The sequence below is a fragment of the Octodon degus genome, unplaced genomic scaffold, assembly GCF_000260255.1.
Source record: "Octodon degus isolate 3935 unplaced genomic scaffold, OctDeg1.0 scaffold00008, whole genome shotgun sequence".
Lineage (NCBI taxonomy): Eukaryota > Metazoa > Chordata > Mammalia > Rodentia > Octodontidae > Octodon > Octodon degus.
This window is the reverse complement of record NW_004524584.1, coordinates 5220409-5231509: the sequence shown is the minus strand read 5'-3', so window position 1 is coordinate 5231509 and position 11101 is coordinate 5220409. Positions and strand designations below refer to the sequence as shown.

General features: G+C 39.0%; 1 protein-coding gene across 3 annotated transcripts in view; it reads left to right on the top strand.

Annotated features, from left to right (window-relative positions):
* Ppp2r3a (protein phosphatase 2 regulatory subunit B''alpha) overlaps positions 1–11101 on the top strand; it is a 113233-nt gene that overhangs the window by 34607 nt on the left and 67525 nt on the right. For all 3 annotated transcript variants that reach the window (XM_004624999.2, XM_004625000.2, XM_023705043.1), the window contains exon 4: positions 7153–7255. In XM_004624999.2, the coding sequence (XP_004625056.1) occupies positions 7153–7255 (103 nt within the window). The remainder of the gene's footprint in view (positions 1–7152; positions 7256–11101) is intronic.

Sequence of the window (11101 nt, the reverse complement as noted above, 5' to 3'; positions counted from 1 at the left end):
AAAAAAAAAAAAAAACAACCTCAGGACCCAAATTGGAATTTATAGATGACATACTACTCTGTTACAAAGAAGTATAAATTTGAGTCATTTGTAGGAAAATGGATACAACTAGAGACCATCATAGTAGGTGAAATAAATGAGATCCAAAGGCTTACTCATTACAGTTTCTGTTATATAAGAAACCCAACCTATACAGAACAAAATAAAACATATAAAATAGGAAACAAGGAGATAGATCTTTTAGAAAAGGGAAAAGAACCAAGAGGTGGCAGTAGGGGGAAGGAAGAGATTGGAACCAAAGGGATGTAAAAAGGATTATTAAGATATTTTAAGAACTGTCTTAGTTACATTTTCTCATTGCTAAGACAAAATAGCCAACATCCAAAGTTAGAAAAAAAGCTTACTGTAGCTCACAGTTTGTAAAGATTTTAGTTTATAGTTGGCTGGCCCCAAGGCAAGGTGACATGGCAGAGGAGCATCACAGAAGAAACATTTCATAGCAGGCGAGACAGCAGCAAGCAGTGAAGTAGCAAGCAGCAAAAAGAACAGCATCAAGCTACCCTTTCTGCCCCTTATATGCTATAGCTAAGGGCAGGTAGCACTTGCATACTGAATCCTAGCATCACACCATGAATCAATTCCTGCCTGACATCCTTGATCCTAGCATCTCATGCTGTAGATCCAGCTGCCTCTGGAAAGCTCCACCTGTGACTGTATAAGGTATCTAGATACAAGCCATAACAGGTACATGTACCAGCTTTCCACAGTTAATACAATCATTATATACTATAAACCTGTACTAATAAACTATACCAGCCGGGCGTAGTAGTGCAGACCTGAAATCTTAGGATTACAGGCAGGCTGAGGCAGAAGGATTGTTGTGAGTTCAAGACCGCCTGGGGCAACAAAGTGAGCTCAAGACCAGCCTGAGCTGCATAGCAAGACCATGTCTCTAAAAGACAAAAAAAAAAAAAAAAAAAAAAAACGTACACCAAGACAACAGTTACAAATCCCTTATATTGTCCAGGTGTATTTTACCCATTTTGTTCATGAAACAGTAGTGAGTTATCCCAATAGCAGGGGATAACTGGGCTCTGAAAGAACTCTATCTCATATACCATCTGGGTAACTTCAAAGCCAGTTCTGTAGTCAATGTTCCACCTCTTCTATAGCAAACAGAAAGCATCCTGATAAAATATTAGGTGTGTTTTCCTACGAATGTATGGATAATAAGTCGTAAAAGTTAAGAGTTTTCCATGGAGGCTAGAAATGTACAAAGAACTAATGCACAGGAGTAAACTAGAAAAGAAAGGGGGGCATTCACCCTTAGGGTGTTTTTTAATTCCTTTTTCTAACAGCCTAAAACCTGGGGGAAGAAAATAGAGCCTAAGGCCAGAGTAGTGGGGAAATCAGCTTAGACTCTTCTCTACCAGCAAGGCCAGGATTTCAGCTGGGTGGTCTGGTTTTTTTTTAATCAGCGTATAACAATAGCAGAATTTAGGAACTTAAAACCTATAGGTGTTTTAACTTCCATTCTACTCATTTATTTTGCCCTGGCAGGTATTCCAGGCTCTAAAAAGGCCTCTGATGCAGTGTAAACCAGGGCTAAGAAGAGTAAGGATATGTCTAAGCTCTTGTCAAAGATACCTTCACTTCTTGAGGTCAGCATGGTTGGCAACAACTAGCAATCTGGGGAAACAGCAGGAAGCAAGAAATGATTGTTTAAAAGAAATTTCTGAACAAAGTGGGAAATGGGGGAAAAAATAGTCTATCATATAGAATGTTAGAGCTAGAGACAATAAGAAATATAACCACTTATATTCTATTTTGAATATTCTAAAACACTTTTTGTAGACCTGAGGCTAACAATAGCAAATTGTGTGTTCAGTTTGATTTACCTGCAATTAGCAGCTTAGGTAATCAGGGTAAATATGGCTAATTTTTTGTTGAAGCCATGTGTCACAGAGATAGGGTGGACATTTATAGTGATAGGTAGAACTGCACGGCAGTGTGAGTCACCGCAAGAGCTGTATTCCTTTATTGAGATGAATCACTTTCTCACTAGGGAAAAGCAACTTCTACAAAAATCAAAAACAGAAAAAACATGAAGCATTCTTCATTTGAAGTAGCTGCACAAAGCTGCTTACAAAATTATGAATAAGGGGCCAGGGAGATGTCTCAGTGGAATAAGTGCTTGCCTGGCAAGCCGCAGGGGCCTGAGTTCAATCCCCAGTTCTGCAAAAAAAAAAAAAAAAAAGCAAACAAAATTATGAATATAGTATGAGCGAGTGTCCTTATCTTTTCTGGCATTAAAAATATATAGTTATGCAAGCATGTGTGTCTGCATCAGAGCATCATGGTCATATACTGACATGGCTTAGGTGCCCTCTAGTGGGAACTCACTCTGAGCTCTTAAATTCCCTCTTAAAGCCAGCGTATATTTAGGTATGGCTATTTTGGGAGACTAAGTATGATAACCTGAATCACCATAGTGACTAGGAAAATATGTGCTTAGTCTTTAAATTTTATTTATAAATTTCAACATTTGCATAAAGCAACCCAGGTCCAAAAATAGTGTATTAAAAATTTTAAGTGCAAAAAATAACTAGCAAGTAATGATGCAGAATTAAAACATTTAGGGATCAGCATTATGTGTGTTGACTTACTTCAATGACAAGCTCTATGTAATCTGAAAAACTAACAAGATACAATACAGGGAAATAATTTCCTTCATGGCGAAATAGTCACAGGTTGGAAGCTTTAGTATAGGTATTCTACAATACCTTAAACATCTCCCGGCCTCTTTTGTTCCCCTGCTTTCCCTATGCTGTTTCTCATTCATAGCTACACTGTGACATATTTTTCTTATGGGACAATGTAGGAGAAAAGCACTATTCCACAGCTTTTTTACTTAAGTTCCTGGAGTACCGTACCAGTTTTTAGGTAAAACCCCTCCAACAAAGTAATATTACTCTAGCTTTACTATGCTCTCCTTTCTTTTGCCTTTTCATATCAGTGCATCAGTCCATTAAAAAAATACTATTTTGCCTCAAAAGTGTTATGTTTAGTGTAGAACACCAGTATAGAGTAGCTATGCTTATCTTTTATGATTTTTATTACCTTTTTTTAACCTGCTCTAAAGAACTTATCAGCCAAACAGCGATTGAAACGGGGTGTGGTGGCACACACCTGTAATCCCAGCACTTAGGAGGCTGAAAACAGGAGGATCATTACACAGTGAGACCCTGTATACCCTGTCCTAAATACAAAAAATAAAAATAAAGAGAAAAAAATAAAAACAATGATACAAAATTTCCAAACAAGATAGTAGGAGAGTAACAATAGTTAATACATTGTGTATTGATATCTTCAAAGTAGTTGCTCAGATTACAAGATACAGGCATGAAAAATTGAAGGTTTTGTCCTTGTAGAGTAAGTTATCCATCATACTGCTGCAGGATATATTCAGTAGTGGGTTTTTTGTTGTTCATTTGTTTTATGTTTGTTTGGTTTGGTTTGGTTTTTTGTTTTTTTTTGTAAAAGTGCTCCTTTTCAAAGACTTTCCTACCAAGCTGGATGTGGTGACACACACCTATAGTTCCAGAACTTGAGGCTGAGACAGAAGGATCATTGAGAATTCAAGGCCAGCCTGGGCTACAAAGTCCGTTCAAGGCCAGCCAGAACTGCACAGTGAGATCCTGTCTCAAAATGATAAATTAAACAAAGACCTTGCTACCTTTCTGTTGTCATACCATCCACTTTCTAATCTTAAGAGGTAATTTTTCTTTTCTTTTTTTTATTTATTTTTATTATATATTTAGTACAAGGTTTACAAGGTCCCACTATGTAGATCGGACTTGTAGTGATTCTCCTGTTTTCAGCCTCCCAAGCACTGGGATTACAGATGTGAGCCACCACACACAGCCTCAATCGCCGCACACCCCAGGGGTAGGGCCGGCACAGCAAATCTCGGACACTGTGCTCTGCCTAAGCAGGAGCTTTAGTCCACTGAGCTATCTGGCTGGCCCAAGAAGTGATTTCCATTAACACTTACCACACTAATTTTTTCTAAAATATTTGTTTATTTAACTTCAGAGGCCTTGAATATATTGAAGAATGACAAAGGAAATAAATACAAAAGCTCTCCTATAGCTCTAATCACAAATGAAGTTAAATAAGTATGCATCTGTTAGATCACAAATGTTTTGAGAGGTTTCTATGTGTAAGTCACTTCCTATATGTGATAAATTTTAAAAAGCTATAACTCAGCCTGCCCTTTAGGTGCTAAAGAGATAAAAGAATAGGTGAGTCACTCAGGTCTCTCTTGAACTGAAGCTTTTTTCTCTCGATAAATATACTCCTCTCTAAATTGTATAAAGACCAATAAGGAATTCAGTTGTCAAGGAAGGCTTTTTGAAAGAGGTGGTTATTAAATTACTTCTTAATAAAGAACATTAAAACCACAAAGTTGGAGGATGGTTTTATAGCAGAATAAAACAGTGATAGAGGCAAAACTGCCAATAGGTCAGGCTACAACCTAGAGTAGACAGTTCATGTAGCAAAGTAGTGACATAGATGCATAGGCAGGCTGTAGAATACCTACAAAGGCTTTAAATGTTCACTGTAGGTTTTTTAGCTTTGTATCATTGTGGCAAAATAACCAAGGTGGAGGAAAGATTTATTTTGACATTTTGGTTTAACAGTTTTGCAGGTTTCAGTCCATGGTTACTTTCTGAGCTTGTGCCAAGTAAAAATACCACGGAGAAGAACATGTGGTGAAACAAAGTTGCTCCATTCATGGGTATCTGGAAGCATAAAAAAAGCTCACTTTTATAGAAAATCCTAGGTCGAGGAGATGGCTCAGTCGAATAAGCGCTCCCCTGGCAAGCGCAAGGGTCCAAGTTCAATCCCTGGTTTGGCAAAAAAAAAAAAGAAAATCCCATTCCCAAAACCTGTTAAACTATTAGCCCGTAAATGGATTAATCTGCTTATTATATCAGAGCCCTCATGATCCAGTCACCTTAGAAAGGCCTCACCTTTCAACTTTACTGTACTGGGGACCAAGTCTTCAACACATAAGCTTTTGGGGGGTGGGGACCTTTAGAATCCAGCCTCTCACTGTCAGCTCATGGATACAAGTGGTAGAGAGGGCCTGCCAAATAGCTCAGCAGATTAAAGTGCCTGCAAGCAGGCGCTGGCGCAGGGGCTTGGGTCCCCAGGCCTGCCATGTGGGCCCCATCCCCAGGGTTTGCTGAGAGGGTAATTGAGACTGGACGTGGTAGTACAAGCCTGTAATCCCAGCATGTGGGAGACTGTAAACAGGAGAATCACTACAAGTCCTATCTAGTAGTGAGACCCTGAACACCCTGTAGACCCTTCCCTAAAATACAGGGGGAAAAAAAAAAAAAGAAGTGGTAGAGAGCTCCTGAACATGGTAATGAAGATTGTTTTACACTAGTAAATCGACTTTAAGACAAGATTGAATAAACACAGAACCCTATTAAAACCCTCTTTTTTGAGGGGAGTACCAGGAATCAAACTCAGGACCTTGAGCTTACCAACCAAGTAAGCACTGTGCCACTGAGCTATATCCCCAGCCCTAGAATCCTCTTCTCTTCTGACAGTCTCAGTATGAATTTATTATGCCCTGAATATGACGGTACAGTGGAAAATAAAAAGAAACAGCTGTCTAAAATGTTGTGAGGAAAAATTCCTTGAGGCTCCAGTACTTTTACCCTTTATTCCAAATATCTAATGGCCTAGCTAGAAACTTGGGATTTTCAAGGGAAACTTCATGGATTTTCCTTTTGTATTCCTCACCCTTACCAACTACCATGTCTTTCATTTCTGCTTTCTGTCTTCTCCCCACTGCTAATATCCATGCTGAAGCTGTCATTGGTTTTAGCCTGGTATTTCTGAAAAACACATCTGATCACATCACTGTGAAAATTGAAGTTTTTCTGTGGAGTAGGTAGAAGTCCAGGGTTTTGACTTGCCATAAAGGAGGCCTCAAGGGTTTGACCCTACCTGCACTTGTCTCCTTCTCTTACCACCTCTACAGAAATTGGCCAAATGGTCCACACATCTCATATCAGACTTCTGTCTTTCACCACAACACCTGCCTTTCCTACTTCATTTTCCAGGGACTCTCACTGGCCTCCTGTGTCCTTCCATGACTACTGTGTTTATGACATCTACTATGACTGTGCAACAGTATAATTTTATTGGTAACTACACTGTAAGCTCCTTACACAGCATAAAACTATGTCTTACTTGCTTTGGGTACCAAGCATCCCCAAGACCAGACAGTGCCTGACACATAATTCAAAAAATGATTAATCAAGAAAATTTAGAGACTGCTTATATGTGGAGAATAAGAAAAAGAAAATTTAAATGATTTTTAAGGTTTCAAGCACAGATAACTAAGAATGGTACTACCATTCTTGCAAAAATAGATGAAAAAGGACTGACTCTGAGAAGAAAATTTCAGTTTTGATTTTCAAAATTTTAAATTTTTTTTCAAAATGTAGTCCATAAGTGGAAATATCTGTCAAATAATTTGAGGTAAGGAATTCTGTAATCTTAGAAGACTAGAGAACTCATTTTTAATGGCTTATTACTATAAGTCTGATTTCAAAAGCTGCCCATCACATTATCCCTGAATGTTGGACCAACAGAATTTTATGTCTTATATGCTGCATAATATCCCATCTCAGTATTCCCTTCTACCTGTTGCCTAATGCTGGAGTTCTGGTTCCACATATCCCTTGTCAGCTGAATGGACATTCTCTGCCAAGTGTATTTTAATGATATGTATTTTACCTGCATTAGATCAGTTGACTGTGATCTCAGCACCAGAAACATATTATAAACTAATATGCCATCTTGTAATTGAGCTTTCATTAGATATTCCTGTGATAAAAGCATAGAGGACATTGAAAAAAGAGCATTTGGTCTGGGACCGGCTCAGTGATAGAGCACTTGCCTGCCATACTTAAGGCCCTGGGGTCAATTCCGAGCACTACAAAAGAATAAAAGAAAGCACTTAGTTCTTGCTCTTAGTGGTCCACAGATCAGATTACAGTTGTCAGTGTCTTAGGTCTTGTTTGTTCCCAGTAGCAGATCTTCCTTAAGCAGCTATTTGTTTTGTAGGTTGCTACATAACCATCATGATGATGCTTCTAAGTTCATCTGTCTTCTGGCAAAACCTGGCTGCAGCGCTCTAGAACAAGAAGATTTTGTCCCTTTGCTTCAGGTAATTTTAATTTCCTTCTGAAAATTGGTTCTACTTTTAGAGTTTCAGACTTTTTAAAATTTATAGCTCTAAAAAAAATTAATTTGGGGGCCTGCCCCTTAGCTCAGTTCTTTAAGTGGCTGCTTCAACAAAGCAGTCAGGCTCAGGTTGCTGTGGTTCAATCCCCACAACTCAAGCCAGCCAAACCCCTGAAGGCATTCGGAGCAAATAAATAAATAAATAAAATTCTAGCTCTAATACATATTGATTTAGCTGTACAGATCTAAAGGTCAGCTTTCTAGAAGAGTAGTTTTTGTGTTTTAGCAGTAAAATTATTTTGTTAAATATAATCTAAAATCATAGTATAAAATATATAAAATGGGGCTCCTCCTGCTGAAACAGAGAAGAGGGGCTGTTCAGAATCCCCTTGCCCACCCACAGCTGGCAGTGAAGCACCTTCTGAAACTTCACAGTTCAAGAAGATAAGCTAAAAAATAGTCATATCAAATATGACTAAAACCTTGCCGAAAGCAAGTAAAGACTATAGTAAGGGCCAGCAAGATAGCTCAGTGGACTAAGCACCTGCCTAGGAAGGCCCAGGGACCAGGATTCGAACCCTGGTGTGGTATGACACAATGGCCCCACCCCTGGGCATACTGAGCCAGGTACCAAGTGCGGGCATGGTAGCACACACCTATAATTCCTGTGCTGGGGAGGCTGAAACAGGAGGATCACTTGTGAGTGTGAGCTGTGTAGTGAGACCTGGTACCAAATACATAAAAAATAAATACTAGAGTAACCAGAACTCTGGCCATTAATCCTGGGACCTTCACTCTGTGCATCTGGACTTTAATTTAAGCCTACTTTTAAAATGCTTGCTTATCTAATTTTTTAACCCCATATTCATTTGAAACAAAAAATTCAAATAGGAAGAAAGAAGAATCAAGTACAGTGAGATCTGCAATGACAGAGGTACCAAGTTATCTCAGTTACTCTTCTCTTGTTGCTGCGACAAATACCCATCACTCAAAATGAAAGAAGAAAAGGTTTATTTAGCTTGCAGTCACTGGAGGTTTCAGTCCATACTCAGCTGGCTCCAAGGTAGACAGGCACATGGCAGAGGGCAGCAGTTCATGGTGGTGGCAAAGAGCAGAGGGCAAAAGGAGTGACAGCAGCTCAGGCAGCTAGCTAGCCTCTCTCTCCTCCTGACGTTGCCAGGGCATGTGCAGCATCCACAGCCATGATAATCAGTCAGACACTCCAGAGGCCACCCCACGACTTCATGAGGCTTTGGGAGGACACCTATACACAAAAACCATAACACTGCTGAAGGAATTGAAAGCCCGTAGAAGCACTCAAGTCTGAGACTAAGTTAGGGTAAGGGCAGTGGTTCCCAGTCTGGTAAGTCTAACCAGACTTCTGCCAAGTTAGTAATCTATATTATTAGCACAGACCATATTTAATCATCTAGAAAACTTACATGGAACACTTCACTGATGGAACCAAATAAATGAAACAATGCTGTATTGCTCATTTTTTCTTTTCTATTTATGAAAATTTAAAGTAGATATTGTGAATTCATATACTGTATTATTGTACATGTAAAAAGGGTAATCTCAGACTAGAATAAGTTGCAGATACTGTATATGAAAAGTGTAAGGTTTTTGACTGTTTGGTATTTATTTGAATTTCTGACTTTAGCCTTCATACACCAAGACATTAAATTTTTAACCTTTCTGGAGTTCCCTGAGCCTGGAACTATGTCATAGTTTTGAAGTTTTGCTTGATATCACAGCATTAGTGGCCAAAAGATCTAAGGTCCAAAGTGTTTTGCTGCAGCTATGCCTTATATCAGGCTCCAGAATCTGATAAAACCCCCTGGGCCATCTTCCTGTTGTACCACATAGCTCTTTTCTCTTGGTGTTAGCTGCTTCCAGGAGCTGTTGCCAAGCAGCAGGGTCCTTCTGCTCTCATCACCCACAGATTCATCTTTCTTTTTTTCTAACAGAGACATGTCCAATCTGCTGAAGCCCTCTTGTCATGTTTATACTTTCCTCCCTGCCCTCAACCCTTCCCTCTATTGTCTACTTCCCTTCCAAGTAAGTGCAGGCCTCCTGCTTACTAGTTTGGGGCAGAAGAGAGAAGTGGCTCAGAATCCTCTTTGAGTAGCTTTGGTAGCACTACGTGTGTTGTAGGTTTAAATGTAGCTCTCTAGAGCAGGAAGATTTTATCCCTTCTGTTTTACTTCAGGTAGTTTTTATTTCCTTTTTGTCTCAGTTACTCTTCTCTCGCTCCTGGGACAAATACCCAACACTCTAAGTGAAGGAAGGAAACGTTTATTTAGCTCACAGTTGTAGAGGTTTTAGTCCATACTCAGCTGGCTCCAAAGCAGAGCAGCATGTGGCAGAGACGCACAAGGTAGAGAACAGCCTTTTATGGCAGCAGCAAAGAGCAAAAGCAAAATGGAGAAGTAGCAGCAACAATGGCTGCAGAGAGCAAGTCTGCTCCCTTTAGTTATTCAGGCTGTCTGCCCCAAGCTAGGTGTAGCACTCACACCCATAATCCCAGCAGCTCTCACACCCATAGTCCCAGTGGATCATGAGTTAATCACACTCTTGAAGTCCAACCTAGGACTGCATGAGGTTTGGGGGGAACAACTAGACACAAACCATAATACTTTTGAAAATGGGTTCTACTCTTGGATTTTCAGTGATTTTTTTTTTTTTTTTTTAAACCTGCAACTCTAGGGCAGCGGGTGTATCTCAGTGGCAAAGTGCCTGCCTGGTAAACATGAAGTCCTGAGTTTGATTTCTGGTATAAAAAAAACCTACAACTCTAATATACATCAGTTGTGCTATATATGTCTAGAGGGCAGATTCTAGAAGACTGTTTCTCTCTAGGCCTTCTTATGAAAAAATTACCCTGTCATTATTGGATCTATATTTACTGTACACTCTTCACAGTATGAGATATTATTTCTTAATATTATTCACATCCTATCTAAACTTTTTATTTCCTAAGCAGATCACAAATTCTCTGGTGCCAAGATGTGCATTTCATTTTTGATGAGTGTACATCATTCCTTTAGGAATTCCTGTAAATCGTTATTGACTATCAGAGAACTTAAAGAAGGGCATAGAATTTTGCTGACATAGTTGGGATTTTCAAAATTGTACTTATGGTTGCTGTTTTTTAAAAAAGTATTATTTTTATTGAAATGTACTTACACAAAACATCAAAATCACAGTTACTTCAGTAACAGTTTTTCTTCTTTAAAAGACAAAATTTGGTCCTGGTTTTATTTTCATCCTTTGTGCATATCTTAATTTGCCTGATGGCTTTGATCATCCTCAGACTTACCTACTACATGGTTTTATTTTTGTTTGGTTGGGTTATTGAGACAAGATTTTGTTATGTGGTTTAGGCTGATGTTGAACTTATGACTTAGAAGGTTCCTGTCTCAGGCTCCTAAGTGCTGGGTTTGTAGACATGTACCATCATGCCTAACAAGGTTTTATTCCCCTCAAAATATACTGAGGGTGAAGAAAGATTCCTAATGGACATTTTTAATTTAATCAGCATCATTATGTATAATATCCTGCATTATGTATAGCTATTTATGTTTTATGAAATCTCAAATATTTAATATTTAAACTATAAATATATAGTCTTCATAATGTCTTCATAAAACATTTAAGTTTTAGTACCATTTTCCATCTCTTCTCCATCCTCAAGCCCTTAGATCTATTCTTGGCTCTGTTCTCGCTGACCCCTACAAACTGTATTTTTTGAGCTAGTTGACTAGCTGACTTGCTTGCTTTGTCCCTTCCCTTCCCTTGCCTTGCCTTGCCTTGCCTTGCCTTGCCT